The following is a 26403-nucleotide window of genomic DNA, read 5'->3' on the forward strand; positions in this document are numbered from 1 at the left end:
GATACTTACTAGCTCCTCAGAACGGTCAGAGAGAATAAGAAGCTGAGAACCACTACGAACAGCATCATCTGCTGCTTCACAAAGTTTATTTAGTGTACTTTCCAATGAACCATCAAGTCCTTTCCGAATATCAAAAAATGTTGGCAATACTTGGGGCTTCAAATTGGAATCCTTCTTCAAAGACTCAAGCTCCCCTTCATTCAGCACAGGACTTGGCAGAATAACCTTATCCAACGGCATAGCAAGTATATAATATAAAGGAAGAGAATGATTTAGTAATACAATAAAGATGCTACACTAAGTAATCTAGAGCACCTAAAAAGCATACGAGAGGTTATTTTGAAAGTAAAACATGTATTACAAACCTGAGCAGCATTCTCAGGTCCAACCTCTAAAATGTTTCCACGCTTCCCAATATTGACTTCTAGAGACATAACTAAGCCTTCTCTGAGGGGGTCAATAGCTGGATTTGTGACCTGAAGGGGTGATCAGAAATATATTGAGCTATGGTTTGAAGAAACAAAATAAATCTAGAAAATGAAAGGCATCACGCCAAATTTCGAATTGATAAAAAAAAAAAAAAAAAAAAACAATATAAACAGAAAATTTTCCAATAACATGAGTTGAAATATGGTGTAGCCAACAAAGGAGATTCATCAACCACATAGATTTGTCAAATCCTGGTATCAAATCACGTCCCAAAATACGCCCGACCCAATACTAGAGATTCTTCAACTTGAAAAAAGGTAAATAAAAGCAAAAACCACTGAATAATCAAAGCTCTCATCTAGTTTGATGGCCTAGATCACACGCCCCACTTGTCAAAGCTTGCACTTCTCAAAACCCTAGAAAAGGGCTGACACTGAAGGCATGGAGAGAGGAAAAATGTCTCAGAAGTTAAGGACAATTATTCCTTATATGGAGAAAGCAAAAGAGAAACCCTAACACTAATCTAGGTTGCACATCGAGCATAAACTAAGAGCTAGATTTTATAATCTCAGCCCTATAATCTTAACTGAAATGAAAATATCTAAAATATCCAATCCACTTAAGTGAGACATAAACAAAGAAAAATAAACCATAATTCATCCAAAAATAACATAAAATTCGTAACTTGAAGTAAATGCTACCAAAAGACTCTATTGTGGACCCAAAAGTGTGCTACCTTTTATGGTGTGAGACCAACAATATTGAACACATTAAAAGGGTTCACTCCCAAGTGGTAGCTCCATGCAATCGTTGTTTGAAGTATCCTCGGTATTATCCGTATATCCAGCTCGTCGATACTGATAACACTGGTAGCGATACCAATATCACTGGTAGTATCGGAAGTTCCAGGTATTGGCGATATGTCGCTAAGTATCATCAATGTATTGCCAATATTTTCGACTGTGTAAATTCCAAGTGTCTCTTGTATTGCCAATAATTTTTACTGTGTAAATTCCAGGCATCGCTTGTATCATTAGTGTATCGGTGATAGTTCGGTAACATCACCAATGTATCGATATCACCAAAATTTTGTTTATTAAAAAAAAAATCATTTCAAAATTTTTTAATGAGCACATGGTTGTATGATGAAATGCATGTTTGTATGTGTGTATATGTATGCATATATGGATGGATGGATGGATGGATCATGCATGTGTGTTTGTATGTATGTATGTGCATGAATGTATGGATGGATGGATCCACCATTTTCCCCATGTTTCCACAATGTTTCCCTGTGTCAACGATACATGCTTTTACACCCATTAACTTATTATTTGATTCCTAAATATGCAAATATGCTTCTTTTCGCCAGTATTTGATTTTTAAATATGCAAATGTGTATTTTATCATCTCTTGAAATTTCACTAAAAAATCCCACCATTTTCCCCATGTGTCCCCGCATTTATGGTAATCAATGATATTATTGATGACAACAATATTGTTTTCGTATCCCCAGCCAGCGAAACTTGTAGGGATACCAATCCTTCGAATATTGCATGTAATAGATGTTGTTGTTAATCTGCTTCAGGATCTTGCAAGGACCAATCTTTTTCTACTTTAACTTGTTGTACATGTTCACCGAAAATCTTTCTTTTCACATGTAGACCCACACACTCCCTGTTCGAAAACTACTTTCTAACATTGTCTATTTGCAGTTTGTTTGTAACATTTGTTGCTTGCTTCGATCTGATTGCTAAATTGTTCCTGCACATGTCGAATCTACACCATCAATTCATCAATATTATCAAGCACCTTAGTCATGTTGGTTACCGGTATAAGATCAACCACATTCGAAGGAATAGCACTATAGACCACTTCGAATGGGCTCTTCTTAATAGTCATGTTATTCGCACAATTATATGCAAACTTTATTGTTTGCAAGGTTAGGCCCCATTGCTTTGTCTTGTCCTAAACCAATGTGTGCAACAAGTTGTTCAAACTCTAGTTTCTACCCACCGGTTTGAGGATGATAGGCACTATTGAAGTATAAATGCACACCCTACTGTTTCCACAATGTTTGCCAAAATAACTGACGAACTTGCTATCACAGTCGAAAGTAATACTCTTTGGCACCTTATGCGGCTTCACTACCTCCTACAAATATAACTTTGCAATGTAGGATGCATTGCTGGTTTCTTGCATGGAACAGAGTGAGCCATTCTAGAAAATTGATCAATAATAATAAAAAAGAATCATTACCACGTTCTGTATGCTGCAACCCCATATGAAATCCATGCTCACGTCCACCCATGGTGCCTATGGAATAGGTAATGGCATATGTAGTCTAGCATTCTACCCGTCTTTGTTTGAATTCGACACCTCTCCACAAACTTAGCTGCATCTCTCCTCAATTGTGGCCATAGTACTTTTCTTAAATCAACACAAGAGTCCAACCTCGATCCTCATGCTCAATTAGGATCCTGCATGAATCTCTGCCAATAGCTTCTCCCAAGAAGAACAACCCGGGATGCAAAACCACGTTCCTCAAAAACCATCCTGTAAAGTATATTATTCTTGCTACCCGTACTCCATTCTGACCTAAATCTGCTCGGAATCTTGGTCACCGATATACACATCCACGAAGCAGTCAAAGTCACCCTGGCTTGGAATGTAGTTAATAAGCTCATAAGCTCCTCTTGAGACTCAATGTATCTACTACCTGATTGTGTGTGCCTGCCTTACGCTTCAGAGTGAAGGTGAATTCCTACAAGTATCAAAGTTTTCCTTTTTCAGGTCAGATTTCTAGAATCTTAACCCAACCTAGATTATGAAACTGCAAGTGTTCAATCCATCAGTCCTGTCAATTTGCATCTAGAAATCTGGTTAACTCGTTAAAAATTATTTTCCAATCTATGACCAATTGGTTTTACTCGCAACTAGATCGCCAACCTCCATGTAACAGTCCCATTACATTTTACTTAATTCCACACCAGGGGAAGGTGTTTTTCAGAAATTTATCAAAGGGAATAGAAAAGCCTTTACATTGCGTTTCAGTGTTTTATTTTTATCTTTTACTTTTGAGGATACTCATATTCTCTTGTACACTATGGGACAAAATGATATTAAAAGAATGGTACGTTTTGGGTACCGAATATAAAATGTATATCCTTAATTATTCTCAAATCTGACACAAATTCTCACTCGTTAACTTCATTACAAATTTAGGTGCCGACTTGTTAGCTTTAGTAGCTATCTTGCTCCGTGTACCTCATTTTCTCCAATCAGTTTAATGCTTGCCTGGCAGGTTGGGAGCTTTGTAGAACTTATTTGCTATCTTGCTATCAAGAAAAAAACATTTTACAACCAGTCTTTTTCAGTTTCATAATAAGGGAATAGTTGATCTACTATGTTCATCAGAAGTTTCAAGTGGGATGGAAGATGTGCTTAAATCATAATTCAAAAACCTGAAAGCTTGACTCAACTAAAAAAGTCCACTAGATCAGGTGGCTGGAAGACTTGGCAGAAAACCTGAAAAAACTTGAAAATAAAATTTGAAAGTAAATATTCATTTTAAATATTTAATTTTGTTATAACCCACATAAAATTAATAAAAACATGACAAAGTACAAAAGCGAGGAACCCCAAGAAAAATTTGAGTAGACTCGAACAAACTTGGTAAATTTTGAACGAAACTTGAAAGAACTCGATGGGACAGATACTGTTTAACAGACTCAAAATTCAACCAAGTCAGGTCAGCTGGATCAAGATTCAAGTTGACTTGCCAAAACTTTAAACTACAGTTTAAATTGTTTATTGAAACTGTATAACAAGTTTTGTACCCTTTCCTTTATGAATAAAGTGAGAAAATGTTAGATAGACTAGAAACTTAGGGCCTGTTTGGATTTGTGGAAAGCAAGGTAAAGGAAAGTGTTTCTTAGCAAACTTCATTTTCAGGAAACTGGGGGAAAGGAAACAGTGTTTTCAGTGTTTGTTTCTCAACAAGATTTTCCCAGAATTTGGGGGACTATTTCCAGATTTGTTGTTTGGCAAAACAGAACATTTTCTTGAGAAAAATTTCCTGGTAGTTACTGGCATGTGCCAGATTAGCACGTGGCACATGTGGGCACTTAAAGATGGACAATGGCATATGTGGTATAGCAGCACATGTGGAGAACTTGAAGCTGAAATGCAGCACACATGACACATGGGGGGGTGCTTGAAGCTGTACGTGGTACAAGAGACTCCATTGGCACATTTGACACATGAGGGAACTTGAAGCTAGATGTTGGCATGTGTGCACATTGGCAAACATGGCATATATGGAGTGACTGAAGATGGATAATGGCACATGTGGCACACTAGCCAATGTAGGAAGCTTTGGACATGTGGGGCAGAAGAGAAGATGGACGGTGGTACATCTGGTACACTTGAATAGAGGCAGACCACACATGTGGCATACATGACACATGTGGAGTGCTTGAAGCTTAATCAGGGTAGGCATGGCACGTGGGGTGCTTGAAGCTGTACGGTGGCACAGGTGGTACAAGAGACACATTGGCACATTTGACATGTGCACACTTGAATATGGATGTTAGCACATGTGGCGTGATTAGCATGTGGCACACTAGCACATGTGAGATGCTTGGCACATGTGGCACATTAGCACACGTAGGATATTTTGTGCATGTAGGGCGTTAGAGAAGTGGATGGTGGTGCATGTGGCACATTAGCACATGTGGGGCACAACTAAAGATGGATGTTGGCTCGTGCGGCACACGATGGTGATTGAAGATAGACGGCAGTGCATTTGGGTTGAACTCTCGAGAAACCCATTTTCCTTTTATTGTGGGAAATTATCTTAGGGGGGAGTGGGAAAATAAAATTGTTGATTTTCCAACAAAAAGATGAAGTGGAAAAATGATCTTTCCGACAAATTCCCACAAAGAAATCTCACCTCATTACACCACACATGTATGGCATTACGAGGCCCCTCCCAAATCTGCGGGCTTAGCTTGGTTAGTCAGAAACAACGAAGTCCTAACAGTAGAAAATCTTCGCCAAAGGAAATTGGCACTTAACAAACGTATACATCATGTGTATGAATGCCAAGGAGGCCACCTCTTTCTTCATTGTTCTATTGCAAAAGAGTGGTGGGATAGTGTTTTTTCTCATTTTGGTGTATCATGGGTGTTCCCTAGATCTATGGGGCTCTTCCTCCTTAGATTAGCATGGGAAAGGGATAGGAAAAAAGTCCAGGCTATGCGGAGATTGGCTTTTCTAGCAGGAATATGGTCACTTTGGTAAGAAAGAAACAAGTGTTGCTCTTGAAATCGGAGAGGTTCGGTTTTGGCTTGTTTCATTCGGGCTAGGCTCTAGCTAGGCTCTTAGTCTAGGAGTGGGCTATGTCTATAAACTTTTAGATCATAATACCCTTTTTTTTCCCCCATATTCTTGGTTCTTTCTGTAAATTTTTGTATATAGTCTTGTTGATAAATAAATAATTGCCTGTTAAACCATTAAAAAAAAAAAAAAAGACATTCTTACAAAGAAACTCTTCACAAACATAAGTATTGTATTGGCCAATATGACTGCCTCATATCCGTATTGGTTTGATATGATAACCGATATGGAACCAAATCGGCCTAGCCTTTAAAAAAGAATGGACTGTATCAGCCCGTATCGGCCACAGGTCCAATGCAGACCGGTATAGGCTGATATGTTCATAATGGCCCAATTTTGATTTTTTTTTTTTTCTCGAAATTTGACATATCTTTTCTCTTCTTCTTTTTTCATTGAAACCATGGAGGAAGCTTGGAAATCCACTTCAAGCTAGATCTAGCACTATTTTGGGATTTTTTTAAAAAATGATTTGAGTGGGATTTGACAAATTCAAGCAAAGTGGACCAGTATGGGAAAAATCGGAAAGAAAGGTAAACCATCACTTTCTTTTTGATGTTTTTATCTTCTTTTTGTGATATTTCAATGTAATGGACCTAATTCACTAAATCATGCTTCATTTGTGTTCAATTAGGGCCCATTTAGTGGACTTTCAATGCGTCAAATTGACAGACAATATTCTTATCATAGAATGGTCTGATACACCAATGTATGCATGTCCAAATTACTATAAAAAAAAAAAAAAAAAAGACGGATTCTTGAATATTGCATTCTCTTTTCTGTTCCTGATATTTACCTTAATTCTTTGCCTCCTTTTTTTAAAAAATAAAAAATAAAAAAAATCAACCAATATGAGCCCCTACCAATATGCAATGCCCATATCATATCATTTTATTTTAGTTTTTTGGTTGGGCTGATGTGCCCATCACACTGATATTCAGAACCATGCAAAAAATGGAAAGTTAGTTTAATGGTAAATCGTGTTTCCTTCCCTTTCCATGAAACCAAACATGCCCTTAGATTAAATGACAAAATTCTAGATTACACTACCATCATATACTTCTGAAATTTATATTAATTTGAATATTTTACTGTTATTAGGAATTAGGATGAGGACCCAAAATGTACATTCATGCAAGTTGAGTCAAGTATTGAACAAGTCCATACTCAAATACAACTCAAGATGATTCCTGTTCATGCAAAATGATGTAAGAATTGAAAAGAGTAGATGATGAATCATGAAGGAAGAAAACAGAGAACTTGATTGATCAAGAAACTCTGATTGTGGGTGATTGCCTGTATCCGCAGGGATTAGTCTCACTTCAAAAAAGAGGTGGGGACACCCTGTGTCTTCAAAAAAAAAAAAAAAAAAAGAAACTCTGACAAAGGAAATTAGAAATATCCCAACCATATGAGCAAAGAAATCTAATAAAGTACCAGATCAAATGCACTACCAAACGACTATTCAGTATTAAAGATGAAACAAGCACAAGATAATGCAGTGATTAACAGCAGAATTATTCGCTATAGCTTGTATGATGATTCCGTCAGTAATAATGGCATTTAGAACAGGTAGAAATGAAAACCCAATCCCAAAAATCATAGAATGTATGAGCAATTTGATTTCCCACATTAACCGAACTTATCATCAGAATAATGTTAAATGGGTGCTATTATACAAAGATAATCATTTAACTTATTCAGATAAAGTCACGGTAAAAAGAAAGTAGGAAACCTGTGCAAAGCGTTGCTTGAAATAATCATAAATCATATGAGGCTTCTGCGACAGCACAGCCAATGGAATATCGTCTCCCATGCAAAATGTAGGCTCCTTCCCTTGTGAGGCCATAGTTTCAATGACCATCTGAACATCCTCGCTCGAATAGCCAAATGCCCTAATCCACCCAAAGCACATTATAGATCAACATGGATACCTCAAAAAGCAGCTGCATATTAAAAGGATGTCAGCCACTAACAAATCTTCACCCATCTATATCAAGAAAAGAAACCATTGAGAATGTTGTTGAGAAATAAGATACCACATGTTTGACATGCTTTTGAAACGGAGAAAACCAAAAGAAAGAAAGTTCACGTTCTTGCTGATTTTGAATATTTGCTGAAAAAAATGTTAAAAAATGCTCATTTTACTCGCAATCAATACTTTGACTGGAATAAAAAAAAAAATAGATAAGTCATTATACAAAAAAAAAAATTCCACAAAGCTTGACAGCATGAATGTTACTTTGCACATTCATTAGCGCACATTGGTGAATTAAGTCCTCCCAAAGCAAAATATATTACCAAGCAGCACAAATTGAAGTATAATCACCACCCATAGATATGTTAAAATTTGCAAATTCAGATGTTTTCTAAGAAAGCATATGGACTTCCTTTCCTACACCAAAATGTATATATCAGAAAGTTATATGACCTGAATATAGCGAACTGTTGTTTACCATTTGCTAACAAACTTTGCCAATACTCTAGTTAAAGAGGAAGTGACAAATGGTGACTTGTCCAAAGTCATCCTTAGATCTGCATGTCTTTGCTTTGGCTAAAATTTTTGTTGCTCATTATAAAATTTAAAAATATGGTAAACTGCCTCTTCTCATTCATACTAAAATAGGTCTCAAACAGCATCATCATCATCATCATCATCAAAGCCTTATCCCAATTAGTTGGGGCCAGCTACATGAATCCTTTTCTAACATTCAACTCTATCAGGGGATAAAATGGGTGCATGGGTTTAAATATCTCTTGGAGTGCAACTCAACTAGGAACAAAGCCAGGAGAACTCGTTCTAACTTGGTTGAAATGGATGCATTTTATTTTTTTCTCTAGGGAGCTGTTCCTTTCTCCACTCATACCACTTAGACTTGGCATATGAAGATATTTAAAACCATGGTTTCAAGAGTCACATTCAAGGAGAGGCATGTGCCTGGCACCAGTATGGCATGGATTCGAGACTTGCACTTAATCTAGTCAAATTGATTCTCTTAGATGCCTAGGTAACCAGACGTAGGTTGATCATGCACACCTTGACAATCGTAGGCGATTGACCCACATATTTGCCAAGTCATTGCCTTAAGGCCCAGGAGAATGCCTACAACAAATGTTTCAAGTATCGACGATATCGGCCAATATATCCCACAATATATCTTGTATCCCACCCATGCGATATGAAATGCACTAGTGGGATATATCCCACATGTTCGATCCAGTGAGCATTTTTTATTTTTGATCTTTTTTATTTTATTATTATTATTATTATTATTATTATTTATTTTTGTAAATCATGTTAAATCAGTGTCAAATCGTTACAAAACATGAAAAATCATGGATTCAGAACTTCAACTTTGAGATTCAGAGGGCGGAGTTGCGGAAAATTGAAAAAAATCAAAAATTTCCAATTTCTCGCAAATCGGTTGCAATTTTTGTGTCCTAACATAAAATCAAACATGTATGTAACTTGATCTAGTGATTCTTCTTTGGTTTTGAATGCATTGCTTGTGTTTTCACACGTCTTACATTTATAAATTATATGAATAGACTTTGAATATACTTGCATTAACTCAGTTAGATGGGGCATAAATTACGACACCATACAAAGAAAACCTATTATGTGCACTTGTTTTTTTGTAATGTTTTGATTTTTAAGTGTGTATTGATGTCTTTTTTAACAATCACTGAAGTTTCATTGACAAATTCGACCAATTTCCCAATGTTTCCCCATGTTTCCAACAACAAGCATACATTATGTGATACAACCGATGTTATCCCATGTGATAATTGATATGTATCCATATCCCAGGGGTGCAATACGTAACGCGATAATGATATTTCGAACACTGCCTACAATATAAAAACAAATGGTTGCACCTACGCTCGACCGAACTCTCATTTCTCCCTTCACTTATTCTGCTCTTGTACAAGGGAGATGGGTTAGGGCAATGTTTCCCCATGTTTCCAACAACAGGCATACATTATGTGATACAACCAATGTTATCCCATGTGATAATTGATATGTATCCATATCCCAAGGGTGCAATACGTAACGTGATAATGATATTTCGAAACTGCCAACAACATAAAAACAAATGGTTGCACCCAGTGTTCGAAATATCAGTATCGCGCAATGTATCGCACCCTTGGGATACAAATACGTATCGGTTATCGCATGGGATATATCATTTGTATCACATAATTTATCGCACTTTTTGGGAAACATGGGGAAACATTGAGAAAATAGTTGAATTTTTTAATGAAACTTCAGGGATTATTAAAAGAGACCTCCATACACACTTTTAAACCATAAAATCTCAAAAAAGAATGGCACATAATAGGTTTCCTTTGTAGAGGGTCCTAAGCTTTGCATTGTTCGATTGAACTAAGACAACTATATCCAGTATCGACCCCGTCTATCTGTTTTTCTATATCATTTTAGGACATTATGCAAAAAATTAAGCAGATCCAATAATCAGGTAGACCATATCATAGGAAACAATGGTGATTGACCATTAGTGGGCCACTTGAACTTTGGATATGCTTCACTTTTTGGGCTAAAATCATAAAATTATATGGTAAAATGGATGGACGAAGCGGATAAAATAAATGAATTATAGTGGCCCCACAGAGTTTACTCACTATGTCGTTCCCACCCCAGATGGACGCGGATTTCCTGCCAAAGCCTTTCGCAGGGAGTTCCTGCGCTGGGAACCCAGATGGGGCCCACTGTGATGTTTGTGAGAAATCCTCCCCTTCCATCAGTTTTGTGAGTTCATTTTAGGACAATATGCCAAAAATGAACCGTATATAAAGCTCAAGTGGGCTGTGCTAAAGGAAAATGTGGTAGGAAAGTTCCTATCGTTGAAACCTACCCGGGTTCGACAGTGATGTTTACATGCCATCCATACCGTTAATAACTTCATTCCTACAAGGATGAACTGAAATCACAAATATTAGCATGATTTAAAACTTTCATGGCCCATGAATATTTCAACTGTGGACATTCAATTATCACGTTTTCGGCCCACTTGAGCTTTGGAAACGGTTCATTTTTGGCATTGTGTCCTAAAATAAACTCACAAAACGGATGGACGGATAGGATTTCTGACAAACATCACAATGGGCCCCACCTGGGTTCCCAGCGCAGGAACTTAATGCGAAAGTCTTTTGTAGGAAATCCGCGTCCGTCGCAGACGCTCCTCCCGCTCAAATTGTCTGAACGGTTCAAAGTTAAATGGGCCCCACAGTAACGTGTTTATTATATCTATACCGTTCATGCATCTGGAGAGATCATTTTAGATCAAATGAGTAATATCCAACGCTCAAGTGGACCACACCACAAATAGCAGTTGGGACAGATTCTCACCGTTAAAACATTTGCAGGGCCCACCATAATGCCCACCATAACGTTTATTTTTCATCCAATCCATTCATTAGGTCACACAAATCTGGATGCGGAAGAAAAACAAATATCATATCGATCCAAAACTTTTGTAACCCCAAAAAGGTTTCAATGGTAGACCTTTAATCTTCCACTGCTGTTTTCAGTGTGGTCCACTTGATCTATGGATCCATCTTATTTTTTGGCTCAAGCCGTACGATGAGCTCATCAAATGGACGAACGGTTTGGATATAACACATACCTCATGATGGGACCCACAGAACTCGATGACGACATCAACACGCTAGTCGGTAGTGTGCGGTACACCACTCTATTCCAAAAAAAGGGCCAGACATCCTTTTTTTTTTCAAAGCAGAGAGGGTCCCAGCCCCAAAAATCTCCCAAATCTTCGGATTTCGGCAAAGATTCTCCAGATTTCGACGAGGATTTCCCCCGATGTCGCCCAAATACGCGGATTTCTTCGGATTTTGATGGATTTCTCTCCCAAATCGAAGATCTTGCTTGCACTAACCTACGAAAGAAGCTTCAATTGGAATGGCCCACCAAATGGAAGCTTTCGATGATGACGATCTCTTATACAGGTACCGAAATCCAGTTTCTTGCTTTTTTTTCTGATTTTTTCGGATAATCATAGTTTTGATTTATTTTTTTTTTTCGATTTTTTCGAGGAAATTGCATGATATCGTCGAAATATCGTGCGATATTGGCCGATATATGGATTTTGGGTTTTTTTGGTATTTTCCGGGGGTTATCGCGAGTGTATCGTCTTGCAGGGGTGTGATAACGATAATATCGGCCGATAGTATCAATATTTCGAACACTGGTTGCACCTACCCTCAACCGAACTCTCGTTTCTCGCTTCTCTTATTCTGCTCTTGTACAAGGGAGATGGGTTAGGGCATACTCTTCACCAACTTAAACCTAGAAACACCTTTTCTTTTACAAACTGAGAGGAACGAAATAATGTTGATTCCGTATCAGACTTTTTTAATGCAAAGTTTTTTAATTTATTAGAAAGCTCGAAATAACAAGTAAAGAATACAACACCAAAAGACACAATCACGCCCATCTATTTGAATAGAATGAGGCTATACAAATAACCCCCTCAGCCCTTGCCCAAACATTGTTGAAACAACAACGATTTCTCACGCCCCAAGTAGCCCATAACACCGCCATAATGAGGAGTCTCCACCTAGCTTTACCAGACCTCCCAACACCTCCACCATGCCATGCCCAAGGAAGATCGTCCACCGATTTTGGCATCACCCACGTTGATTGGTACAACGAAAAAAAGTGACTCCTGACCTTAAAGGCAAGGGGTCAATGGATAAAGAAATGATCAATCGTCTCTTCATTACCCATGCATATGCAACAAATATTCGGAAGAATCATCGCCCTCCTCTACGAGTTATCGATCATAAGGATTTGATGCGAGGAATCCGAAACTACCTTGAATAATGACTTAACGAAGAACTTCCCGAAAGCATTTCTAGCCCACACAATAGAATCTTCCTCAAAAGAATTAATCTTGACATTTCTAAGAAAGTCTTGGTGGCTAGAAAATTCATCAATCTTTGTATCCAAAAGATCTCCGTGACAAGGCAACGTCCAAACTACCGATCCCCCCATAACCGAGAAACAATCAGCTACCAAGATGAATCAGTCGGGGGCCAGCCTAGCAATTCTCGGGAACATAGTTTGAGCATACCATTTTTTAAATGCAAAGTTGAAGAAATCAATTTTCAATCGTTCTGAGCAATCCATTCTTAAACAATGGTGGATAATTGTATTGAACAATTTCTTTATCAAATCATGTTCACAATGATCATGGGGGAATGGTCTCTTCACATTTCCCTTATGGTTGATCACAAGAAATCAAATCAGTTCTCACTTTCTTACGGTTGATCATATTCACATTTCCCTTTTCTATATGTAGAACAATCTGCTGGGTATTGTAGCAAGCAGTGTAGCACGTGATAAAAGAGGAGAAAATAAGAGGAAAGCCCTTATTGAGTTGCACCTCCCGCTCTCTCCCTTTTTTATAACTAAACAAATCCAATATGACAATTATATCCTTTAAGTAACAAAAGCAAATGTACCCAACATATCCTAGTTAACATAAACAAAAGATAATACAAGAAAGAGGTAGGTGGACCATATCCACTTCCATCAACACTCCCCCTCAAGTTGAAGCATAGATGTTGTCGATACCAAGCTTGGAGAATGTGTGTTGATTGAGTATGACCAAGAGCCATGGTGAAGACATTGAACCTAAGACCAGATATATGGTGTAGAGATTTCACCACTAGAGACCTCACGCATGAAGTGATAGTCAACTTCAATATGTTTAGTTCTCTCATTATAGACTAGATTGTTTGCAATAAGAGATGTTGCCTGATTGTCACATAACAACTACATAGCTGTCTCATTTAACAATTTCTTGAGCCACATTAACTCACATGTAGTATGAGCCATTGCTCTATATCCTACTTCCACCCTCGATCGGGTCACAACACTCTACTTTTTACTCTTCCACGTAACTAGATTTCTCCCAACAAGCGTGTAGTATCCAGTAGTAGACCGCCTATCTGCTAAAGAACCTACCCACATTGCATTAGAATATCTTATGATCTAAAGATGATTGTTCTGTTCATATAGAATTCCCTAACTCGGTGCTTTCTTAAGAAACCACAAATTTTGAATAACTGCATCCAAGTGACATATCATTGGAGAGCTCATAAACTGGCTCAACACACTCATAGCATAAGATATGTCCTGCATGGCCGAGTAGTGGTTAAATAGATAAGTTTACCCACTAGTTTTCTATACCTCCCTCATCTTTGAATACGTGTCCTTGGATCACCAACAAGTTTGTCATTCAAATTCACTAGCAAATCAACCGGCTTAGTACCAAGAAGGCATGTCTCCATGAGAAAATCTAGAATGTATTTTCGTTGAGACAGATTAATTTCTTCCTTTGATCAAGCCGCTTGTATACCAAGAAAATATCAAAGATGACTCAAATCTTTTGTGAGAAAATGCCTCTGAAGATGCTTCTTAAGATCCTCAATCCCATCACTATCACTTCCTATAAAGATAATATCACCAACATTAACACCATAAGACCTAAGAAGCCTTTCTGTGCAAAGACGGAATAATCGGTATGGCTTCGAACAAAGTAGCACAACTTTACAAAATTTTTCAAAACATGCATGTGGTGATTACTTTATTCCATAAATCGCCTTCTTCAGTTTACACACTTTGTCTAACTCCCATGAGCAACAAATCTAGGCAGTTGCTCCATATAGACCTCCTTTATGAGATCACAATGAATAAAGGCATTTTTGACATCCAATTTGAAGAGGGGCCAACCATGGTTAATTGTAATGGAAAGAATAACACAAATGGAATTCATCTTGGCAACATGAGAGAAGGTTTCAGCATAATCAACACCAAGGGTCTGAGTATATCTATTAACAACCAAATGAGCATTCAAACATTCAATCACTCTATTAGGATGAAACTTAATGTTGTACACCCACTAACATCGAACAACATGTTTCTCGGAAGGTAGACTGGTGAGTTGCCAAGTGTTATTCTAAGAAGGAGCAGCCATTTCCTCTTCCATTGCTTCCACCCCTTATGTTAACGTCTCCTAGTATAACTTGGGAATAGAATAAGAAGACAAGGATAAAGCAAATCTACAGAAAGTGGGAGACAAGAATTGAAAGGGGACATTTGTTAGTAGGATGATCAACACGAACACAATTACCTTTCATCAAGGCAATAGGAACATCAAACGTATCTGGATCATTGGACTTGGAAGAAGATATAGTGGATGGCACACCATGGTTGTATATTATCCATATGTTTTCATCATGAGAAGACTTGCAACGGAGGCATAGTGAGAATGATGGAATCAACCGAGGGAGGAGATTTGATTATATCATTTTCAACTGTAACAAGTATAGGCGCAACTTCCACATCCAGACATTCATTGTTTTTTGAGCAGAATAGAGTGGACTAAAAAAATGTAACATTTGCGCAAACATATTGTCTTCAAAGAGGAATGTAACAACAATAACCTCTTTATGTCTGGGAGTACCCAAGAAAAAGACATTTAATGGGTCTAGGATCTAATTTATCATGGCACAATTCCAAATGATGAACGGTTGAGGGCATTCAACTTATATTGTGAGAACTGCATCACCCCAAAAATTTGATGAGGTTACTGACCCATTAGAAGGGTTGAGGGCATTCAATTTATCGAAAAATATGTTGTGAGCACTACATCAGTCCAAGAACTTTTGGGAACATTCATACCAAGTAATAGAGCATGAGCCACCTCAAGTGGGTGACAATTTTTCCATTTTGCAACACTGTTTTTTTGTGGAGTGTGGGCACACAATGTCAAATGAAGGATTCATGTTTCAGAAAAATAATGGCCAAAGGTTTGTAACAACATTCCTTGACATTATCGAAGTGAAATACGGACACATTTGAATTAAATTGATTTTGTACTTCCATGTGAAAAGTCTTAAAAAATAGAGAATAGTTCAGATTTGTCTTTCATTAAATAAATTGAAGTCATTCGCAAAAAACCATCAACAAGGTTAATAAAATACTTGTACCCGAACTTACTGGAGATTTTAATTGATCATCTGAATGAAATAGATAAAATGGAACTAAACTACACTTTTCCATATGTGGTGGAAAAGTAGAAGGATGATGTTTACTCAACTCACACACTCCAAACTCTAGACTTGGCACAGACGACAAGGAATAACACTTTTAAGAATCTTCAAAGATGGATGACCAAGATGACCGAGGCAGCAACGCCACTAGTAAGGAAAGATGCTCCTTTGTACTACTGCACCAACAACGTCACGATCAAGATAGTACAACCCACCATATTCATGTCCTCCAACAATCTTCTTCTTCATCTTTAGATCCTGATCAACACATGCAAGGGATAAAAGGTCACAAAGCGGTTAATAGATTTGGTGAGTGATAGGAGACTCAAGGGAAATTTAGAAACTTTTTTTTTTATTTTTTTTATTTTTTTTATTTTTTATTTTACAGATGATAATAAAAGGGAAGAACTAGGGTGAACAATACCCATTCCACATACTCTAGATTGAGTACCATCTGTCAGAGTGATAGATGAACCCATTAACAATGTATTAACGGAGGAAAAGCCATTGGACTCACCTATCAAATGGTCAGATGCCCCAGACCCATGAAGCAGGGAATTTATAACCTAAACAAGCCATACCTAAGATCACAAATGTAGCAGTAAAGGTGGAAGTAGTTCCAGAAGTAGCAGGAGCAGGCTGATTTTGTAGATTTGTCAGCAACTTAGAATACTCATCTAAAGTGAGTGTAATCGTCTCTCGTGATTGTTGAGTTATAAACATAGAATTAGCTGGAGAAGGCCCACTGTTCTCTCCAACATAAGATGCCGGATTAGCAACAGTCGGCTTCCCATGAAGATCCCACCATTTTTCAACAGAGTGATTTGTGAGTCTACAATGCATACACTCTATAGGACAATGACCTCCTTCCATTTCACCATGACGACCTTGATTACCACTGCCACCGCAACTGTTACTGTGGCCACGACCAATAAAGGATGCTAAAGCAAAGTTTTCATTGGCTTCACTTGTAGAGCCAAGAGATCCATTGGAGGCGAGCAGACACCTCATTTAAAGATTGAACATCCTTGGCAACCAAAGTTTTGTGCATGACCCATTTATACTCACGTTTCAAACCAAATAAAAACTTGGCTACAAGTAACTCCTCTCATTGTTGACGTAGCTTCTCCAAATCAGTAGTAAGGGGTTGGTACACATTCAACACCTCCCATATTCCTTTAATTTTGGAATAATATTCACCTAGCATTTTGTTGCCTTGTTGGAGCTCAAATATTTATTCATATAACTGATATGTACAAGAGATATTTTTGTCAAATGAATACATCTCTCGTAATGCATCCCACACTTCCCTTGCAATATCCAAAAATATTATGTTAGCATTTATGGTTGATTCCATACCATTCCAAAGCCATGGCATAATTTAAGGATTTTCCTAGATCAGTTGTTCATATATACTAGAACTCTCATCGAATTTCTCCACAGTAAAGTATTTCAATCTTCCCTTTGTCGTTAAAAATACTTGAATGGACAGCCATTGGAAATAGTTTTTCCATTTGATTTAATAGAGGTTATCTATATCCCTAAAAAATCAAATGAATTTATGAATCGAGTTCTTAAATCACTTTTCATTTCCATCTGGCACAAGGGATTAGAATATATGCCGCAAGCTTACACGAGCACGAGTTGATCTTTGGTGACCAATGAACACTCAAACTTGTATGCTTCACACGGTATACACACCACACTTAAAGAGAATAACCAGCCCACACGTCCACATGTTCCAACCAATCACAAGGGTTGATCATAAACACTGCATCTAATGAAGGCAATTAGCCCACACATTGCCATTGCAAAGGCCTGGCATAACAAAAAGCAAAGAAACCCTGGGTTTCTTAAAAGATTTTCAGCACAAGAGGGATGAGAGAGTGCCAAAAGAAAAGGAAAATAAGAAGGAAATATGGATAGGGTAGATGGGAGAAAGATGGATAAGATAAAAAGAAAAATTACTTTGATACCATGTAGAACAATCTCCTAGGTATTGTAGCACAAATACAATACACATGAAAGAAGAGAAGAAAATGAGAAGAGGACATCACGTCACGTACACCCTTACGTGCGTATAAGAGGAGGCGGGCCGCGCTGATTTACTTGTGGTGAGGCAGGTACTCGTGATTGTGTTGAAGACCCCATGTGCATGTGCGAGCATTTGGAAGACCCCACACTGGGAAGATGCACATGGGTTGCTTTATGGAGTGATCCAGATCGTTGGATCGGAGGGACATGACGATCGGGCCATTGGATCACATGGATTGCATGATCGGGCCATTGATCGTTGATCGATCACATTAGTTTTAGACTTACATACGTATCAGAGGAGGAGGCGGGCCGCGCCGATTTCCCTGTGGCTAGGCGAGTACCTGTGATCGTGTTGAAGACCATATGTGCATGTGCAAGCATCTGTAAGACCCCACACTGGGAAGATGCACATGGGCTGCTTTATGGAGTGATCCAAACCGTTGGATCGGAGGGACGCGACGATCGGGCCATTGGATCGCATGGATCGCATGATCGGGCCATTGATCGTTGATCGTCCACATCAGTTTTAGACTTTATCATATTTTAGAATTTGTTTTTTGATTATTTTTATATTTGGACACATTATGAGTGTTTTAGTTGATTTTATATAGACTAGGGCTATTTTCATTAAAAGTCATGCATCGGTCCTATATCAAAAGCCTTTATTGAGTTGGACCTCCCTTTCTCCCTTTTTATAACTAAACAAAACCAATCTAACAATTATATCCTTTAAGTAATAAAAGCAAAAATATCCAGCATATCCTAATTAATATAAACAGAAGATAATAAAAGAATAAGAGATAGGTGGGCCTAGGACGGTTGCGTCCACTTCTGTTAACATTATATATGATTTTATGATGTTTAAACTATATTAAAATGAATAAGTTCAATTTCAAGTACGCATTCGCGGACACGGCTATAAAGCTAGAGAGGGACATTGAAGAGAATCGAGTGAAAGGAGTTTTGAGTTTGAAGGGGGACAAAAACCATACCCAGAAGGGTGTATTCTTTAGCCTCCTTCTCTATAGTTTTAATGGTTTGCCATTTAAATTTTCCAGAGCTCAAGAGGTCTTAAGGGGACCCCCTCTCCCCTTTCACTATTCAACCTTGTTGAGGAAGACCTTAGCTTTCTCCCCCTCCCATAGGCAGCTTGGGAAGCTTTGGTGGCAAGATTTTTATTTTTTTATTTTTTATTTTTTATTTTTTTAAAGAGATGACAACATCTTATTAAGAAGCTCGCAAAACGCGAGAAAAGAATACAACCCTAAAAGAACAAACAACAACAAGAGTAGCTGAAGCCACCCACACATAACCCGACCAATCCAACAGAAGACAATTAATTTTGCATATGACCTCTTCAAAATCTTCTCTGGAATAACAAAAGTAGCGCCCATTTCTAGCGCCCTAGATCCCCCAAAAAATGGCCATAATAAGAAGTCACCACGAATACTTCCCCATCCCACCAATACGATCCCCATGCCAGGCCCAAAGGAGTATATTAACGGACTTCGGCATAACCCATGCGACATTAGCTAGATTCAAGAAGAGACCCCACAATGAAGTAGCAAAACTACAATGGATAAACAGGTGATCGATCGTCTCCTTGCTCTTCAAGCACATTAGGCGGATGTTATGAAGAACAAGAGCACTTCTCTGGAGATTATCAACCGTGAGAATCCTCTTTCTTCCAACAAGCCAAACAAACACCACCACACGTGGCAGCGTTCCATAGAACCAATGATGAAAGGGAGACATCGAAACCCTGCGATCAGATTCCACAATGATGCTACATAAAGAATTGATGGAAAACTATCCTGATCGGCTTCTATCCCAGGAGATATTGTCCTCCATATGCCTTGCTAGCTTGACGGACTATAAGAGCTCTAACAATCCAACGACATTGCTAACTTCATCTTCCCTTAGATTTCTCTTAATGGGGACCACATGACTTCCGACCCGTGAGTAGAGAAATAATCCCCAACTACAGCAAAGCGATCCGAGGCTAAATGAGCCAACTTCGAAAACATATCCTGAAGTGCTCTATCTCCACACAAGATATCCACCCAAATCCGCCTTCCATCTATAAGCTTGAAAGATATATCAAATGCTCCGATGCTGCAATTGCCTTCCATATACCCAAAGCTCTATACATGGAAGACCGCTTTACAAACCATCCTTCCATGCATGCTTGCAACAAGCTTCCGCCAACTACTTCCCTCTTCTACAAAAAATCGCCAAATCCATTTGCCCAAAAGAGCTAGATTGGACACAAGTTCAGTCGCTCGAATACGTGTTCGCTTCTGAATGAAGGCAAAAGGATTATCTTGAAGCCTCTCCCGCCCAAGAGCACCCCGGAAAAAGGAGGAAGTCAAGAAACGTGTTCATGAAGATGCAACGAAACTCCAACTAGAGTCTCTTCCTATAGTTAATGACAGAGTCTAAAACAGAGACTAAAAGTGATTTGACGTTGTATGCCCGCGTGGCAAGTGAGGTCACACCTAAGCTTATTATGGAGATGCAACCCGAGGTTACATCCGAGGGAAGTTTAGAGTTATCACCTGAGGTGAGTCCGGTATTGGAGTCTAGTATTGTTATTCCAGAGGACATACCAGATAAGCTTACACCCGTCTGTGACATTCATGCGTTGACTCTACCAAACCTTCGTCATGATCAAATGAGTCCCAGAGAGGAAGTGGATCTGGAAAGAAAAGTACATGAGCCTAGGACCTCTATAGATTGCATACCCATGTCAGTGTCCCATAGGCCTTTAGAGTCTGCACATGCATCTACACGACATATGCATGACTTGCATGTGGAGATTAGAGAAAGAATCAATATAAGTAATGAAACATACAAAATGATTGCTGACTCACACCATAGGTTTAAAGAGTTTGTTGTGGGTGATGAAGTCATGATTAGAATACGTCCAAAAAGGTTTCCATAGGGAACCATAAAAAAAATTACAAACACGTAGCATTGGACCGTATAAAATCTTGAAAAGACTGGATCTGAATGCTTGCTTAATAGATCTTCCAACTAACATGGGTATCATTTCCACATTTAATGTGGAAGATCTTGTACCGTTTCATGGACCTTCCTCCAACCCTCACATGAACTTTGATGATGATGCCCTTGACATGTCCCATAACCCATGGCCATTACCTAGCCCCTCTTCTCAACCTTTACCACCCATAACATCCATACCTACGAGAAGAGAGAAGATAGATGATGTCTTAGATAAAGAAGCGGTTTCCACATGACAGATAGGTTACCAGGAGTACCTTGTCAAGTGGAAGGGCAAACCAAAGTCAGATAGTACGTAGATCACAGAAGTAGAACTTCAGCAACGAGATCCGAATCTCCTCAAGCATCATTGTAGCTTTATTTCGCCAGAGGCGAAATCTCCTCAGTCGATGAGAATTAATGAGGACAATTGAGCACCATACCGAAGGAGGAGAGTTGAGCCAGTCTCCTTATGGGTAGACGACCATTACACAGGGCCCACTTGACCCAATTCACATTCCTAACCATGTTGAAGACTCCATGTGCATGTTCGTGCAGTTTTTAAGATCCCACACTGGGAAGATGCACATGGGATGCATATATGAGCTTGATGGATACATTGGATGGTTGGACATGATGATCGGACAGTTGGATCATCATCATCAGACATCTTGATCGTGGGCACCCTTGGGCCACAAAATAGTTATAGTTATTTAGATTGTTTACATGCTTCGTTATTTTTTATATAACTTGTATTTGTGTTGAGATTTGGGGGTTAGGAACAACTTTTAATTTATTAAGCGTCTTTATGTTGAGAATCTTATCTGAGAGGGCTTTTTTGTAAAAGGTCTTTTCTGAGACTATAAAAGAGAAAGGGGGGTTGTGTGGAGCCCTAATGCCATTATTTTCACAAAAATAAAAAATAAAAAAATGTTGTGTTTTCTCTTCTTCATGTGATTTGAAGAATACTACATGTGATTTGGAGCTTGGGTGTAGTGTGATTCCATTTCCCATTCAATGGAGGAGTGAGGCTTCTATCTATCATCTTCCTTCTCTCTTCCTTTCTATTTAAAAAGATGTATTTTCTATATTTAAAAAAAAAAAAAAAAAAAAAAAAAAAGTCATCTCTATTCTTCCCTTCCTATCCAAAACCATCTAAATCATCTTTTTCTTCAACTTTTCATCATCTAACTTCAACCCCAACCGAACCCAACTACAGAGGACCCCAAAACCCTAGCCAACGACTCACACGTGCAGCCATATAGTTGCACGTGCGAGCCCCTAAGCTGATCGTATGAACAACCCCTCAATCCCTTGATTTCCACTTGCTTCCCCCATCAAAATCCTTTGATTCCCCATCGTTAACTCTACCTATAAACCCTAACCCTAAATTCTCTAATTCCTTAATTTCTCCAAATTCCCAAACCCTAAATCTCTAATTTCCTTAATTGACCCAAAATCCCCAACTTCCCTACTTCCAAAACCTTAATATCCCTCTACCAATACCCTTATCCATCAATCCCCTTAACCAATTCCCCCAGTTTAGCCCTAATTTGATCTTTTCCCCAAATTATAAAAAAACACACCCTAATTCCAAAATCTCCAAATCTCATGAACCCTAATTATTCAAATTTTAGATTTTTCCCTTCCTAACCCTAATCATAGAACCTACAAGTAGAATTAGGCACAGGACAACTCGACTCGGTCAGACCTGACTCGACCCGAATCGAATGGCTGAGTTAGACCGAACCGAGTAGCTTAGCCTGATTCGAAAGCAAACAGAGTTGAGTTTGAGTTACACAGTAACTCAACTCGAAACTCGATCCGGTTAGACTCGACCCAATTCGAAACCCGACTCTGGTTGTCGGGTAGGATATATATATATAATAAAAATTAAAATTAAAACATAAACTTCTTCTCTCTGCCCTACCCCTACCTGCCGCATTCCCGCACCTGATCGGACCTACCTAATCCCAAAAACCCATTCGATAGCCCTCCTCTCTCTCTCTCTCTCTCTCTCTCTCTCTCTCTCTCTTCCCCCTATTGATGGCATGCCTTGATGGGCAACCGCTCGATCAACAGTCCCACCCACGCAACCACCCGATCAACAAGTAATTTTTAAGTATTTGTTTTAATTATTAATTATTAATTTGGTTAGGCTGGCTCTAATGCAGCCTAGGCTCGTTGTGGTGCGTCCAGGCTAGCTCGGGTGCGACCAAGGCTCACTATGGTGAGTCTGGGCTGGCCTTGTTGTGGTGCGTCCGAGCTGGCTTGGTTGCGGCCTGGGCTTGTTGTGGTAACCTTAACCTTAATCCCTAATCCCTAAACCTAAATCCAAAACACTAAAACCTAACCCTAACCCTAACCCTAAACCTTAAACCCTAATCCCTAAACTAGACACTAAAACCTAACCCTAAACTTAAAACCTAACCCTCATTCCTAATCGCTAAACCCCAAAACCTAAAACCTAAACCTAATCCCTAAAGGCCTATACCCTAGACCTTAAATCCAAACCCTAAACCCTAATCCCAAAACGGCTAAACCTAATCCCTAAACCCTAAATCCTAAATTGCTAATGTGTTTTACTTATTTGAATTAAATAATTCGTGGTTTATTTTTATGAATTATGGACTACATTGCTTATTGCTTAGCTTATTATTGTGCATTAGATAGTTAGCATAATATGTATGGATTACATTGCTAATTGCTTAACTTATTATTGTGCATTAGATAGTTAGCTTTATATGTATGGATTACATTGTTTTTTTGCTTAACTTATTGTTGTGAGTTAAATAATTAGTTGCCCATTTGAGGATTTCTATATGGTCAAACATATATATATATATATATATATATATATATATATATATATATATATATATATAGTGTGTGTGTGTGTGTGTGTGTGTGTTCTTAGTGACATAGAAATCGCTCAAATTGTCCCATTTTGGACAGTTCAAGGTTAGATAATATACTTTCATATAACCTACTTTAATGTTCATGCATGATTTGCGCTCCATTTCCCCATTTCTCTCTGGATATGTTTATTCATTTTCATTTCTCGTGTCAAATATCTTCATATTGCTTAAATATTTAGCATTAGAATGAAATAGAAGATCAGCTTATCTGGAGAGACATGGGGAGATACTACCGGATTTTCAGCGTGTGCCTTTAAATGGGAATATGAAAGTATTACAATCTATCCAACCTTAAATGGGTGACTAATTTAGGGTTTAATATAAACTTTTAAGGTATTAGAGTGTTAATGTTAATCTGATTTAGTATCTTTCAATTAGTAGATGCCTAGTGAGGAAATTTCCAATACCCTCGGCGGTTTGTCAGTCACATTGCCGATGATCTTGGACGATGAAGGATTTGGTCTAAAAGATGAAGAGGTGTCCATTGATATTAGTACCTCACAGTCATAAATTTCAGGAAAGGCGAAAAAATAAAAAAGAAGAAGAAGAAGAAGAAGAAGAAGAAGAAGATTAGTAGTGTGGGAAGATTTTGAAGAAGTAACCCTAAAAAACGACACGATGAATATACAATGCAAGTATTGCAAGGCTTAATATGTTAAACAAGTAGATGGGTCAAGCACAACTCTAAAGAAACACATTTTGAAGTGTCATAAAAAAGTGAGAAGCTAAAAACCTCAGAACAACAGACACTTTCATTTACCCAATCTTTAGTGGGTCCGTCGCAAGGTACATTGTTCATCCATAAGTATAATAGAGACCATGTGAATGAGTTGACGGCTAGATTTATTATTGCCAACGAAAGACCATTTCAGATGGTAGATAGTCCTTTTGTTGAATTAGCTCGATGCCTTAACCCCAGATACAAGAATGTATCTCATACAACAATAAAGAGTGTGCATGAAGATGTATACAAGCGAGAAGGTCAAGTTGAAATGATAGTTGGAATTGGTTTCCCGAATCAGCCTGACATCATATTTGTGGACGACATCTAATCAAGAAAGGGGTATATGTCACTAACTGCCCACTACGTTGATGCTGAATGGAAGCTCTGCAAAAGAGTTATAAATTTATATTATCTTGCGCCTCCTCACACTGGATTGATGATTTTAGATTTTATCTACAGATGCCTTGTGGAGTGGGGCATTGAGAAGAAAATCTCCTCAATAACTTTAGACAATGCCACCACAAACAATAGCGTGATAACGAATTTGCGCAACCAGTTTAGGGCCACCGGTGACTTGTATTTTGGTGGTTAGGTGTTGTGTCCACATCCTAAACTTGATTGTACAAGACGAGCTTAAAACAATTGAGCCAACGATCGAGAAAATAAGAGTGTGAAGTACATACAGGGGTCACCTTCATGGTTAAATATATGGAATGAGTCATGAAACGGTTGAGTTTGTCATCTCAGATAATGATGAAGCTGGATGTCACGACACATTGGAATTCAACTTACAAAATGTTGGATTCAAAGATAGCTTTCAGAAATGCATTCTCTCACTATGCAGAGCATGATAGTGCGCATTAGTGGCTACCTTGTGATGATGATTGGACAAGAGCTAAAGTAGTTCGCAAGTTCCTTTCAGTTTTTTTTACGATGCAACGAAGAAATTTTCAGGAAGCAAGTATCCAACAACAAATATATTTCTGCTAGAACTTTGTAGAGTAAGAGGTATTTTGTACAGAAGTTGTAGTGGACCAGACTTCTTACAATTAATAACTATGGGTATGCAGTTAAAGTTGATAAGTATTTGATGAGGACATCATGTCACATACATGCTTACGTACGTATCAGAGGAGGCGGGCCGCGCTGATTTCCTTGTGGCTAGGCGAGTACTCGTGATCATGCTGAAGACCCCATGTGCATGTGCGAGCATCTTGAAGACCCCACATAGGGAAGATGCACATGACCGTTAATTATAGGTAATGGCCATGACCGTTACGCGATATAGAGGTGAAATGGGGCAGTTGATTTTTTGAGACCTTATCAACCGTTACGGTGGCCATAAAGGCCTTTATGGGGCATAATGACCGTTACCCCCATAACGGTCGAAAAACGACCACTTTTTCTTTTCTTTTTTTTCCTATTTAAATCCATTTTTCTCCCTTTTTTTAAAATTGTTTTTAACTTTTCTCATTCCAAAAACTCTCCAAGATCATTTTAAAACAAATTTCAACTACTCTTACTATAGTTTTTAATATTAAAATCGTAGATTGAAGTGATTTGATTTGAGCGAATAGAAGCTCCGATGGCCTTTTTTTTTTTCAAAAAATTGAAAAAGTAGTATTTATGCAATTTTTCTTAGTTCTAGTTTTAATGCTTGATTGTGATGTGTAAACATTAGATACATATAATCATGTTCACAAATTCACTAGACAACCCGATACAACACTTACCAAAGAGTGGACCGTTACACTACCATAAACATATTCAAAATGAAAAATGAATACATATTTG

The 26403-nt window shown here is 38.2% G+C and overlaps 1 protein-coding gene across 1 annotated transcript in view; it reads right to left on the minus strand.

Annotated features, from left to right (window-relative positions):
• LOC131251260 (ferredoxin-dependent glutamate synthase, chloroplastic-like) overlaps nt 1-26403 on the minus strand; it is a 175449-nt gene that overhangs the window by 57085 nt on the left and 91961 nt on the right. The window contains exons 10-12 of the mRNA XM_058251878.1: nt 7562-7721; nt 366-476; nt 10-225 (exon numbers count right to left, since the gene is read on the minus strand). Coding sequence (XP_058107861.1) covers nt 10-225; nt 366-476; nt 7562-7721 — 487 coding nt within the window. The remainder of the gene's footprint in view (nt 1-9; nt 226-365; nt 477-7561; nt 7722-26403) is intronic.

The sequence above is a fragment of the Magnolia sinica genome, chromosome 7, assembly GCF_029962835.1.
Source record: "Magnolia sinica isolate HGM2019 chromosome 7, MsV1, whole genome shotgun sequence".
Taxonomy (NCBI): Eukaryota; Viridiplantae; Streptophyta; class Magnoliopsida; order Magnoliales; family Magnoliaceae; genus Magnolia; species Magnolia sinica.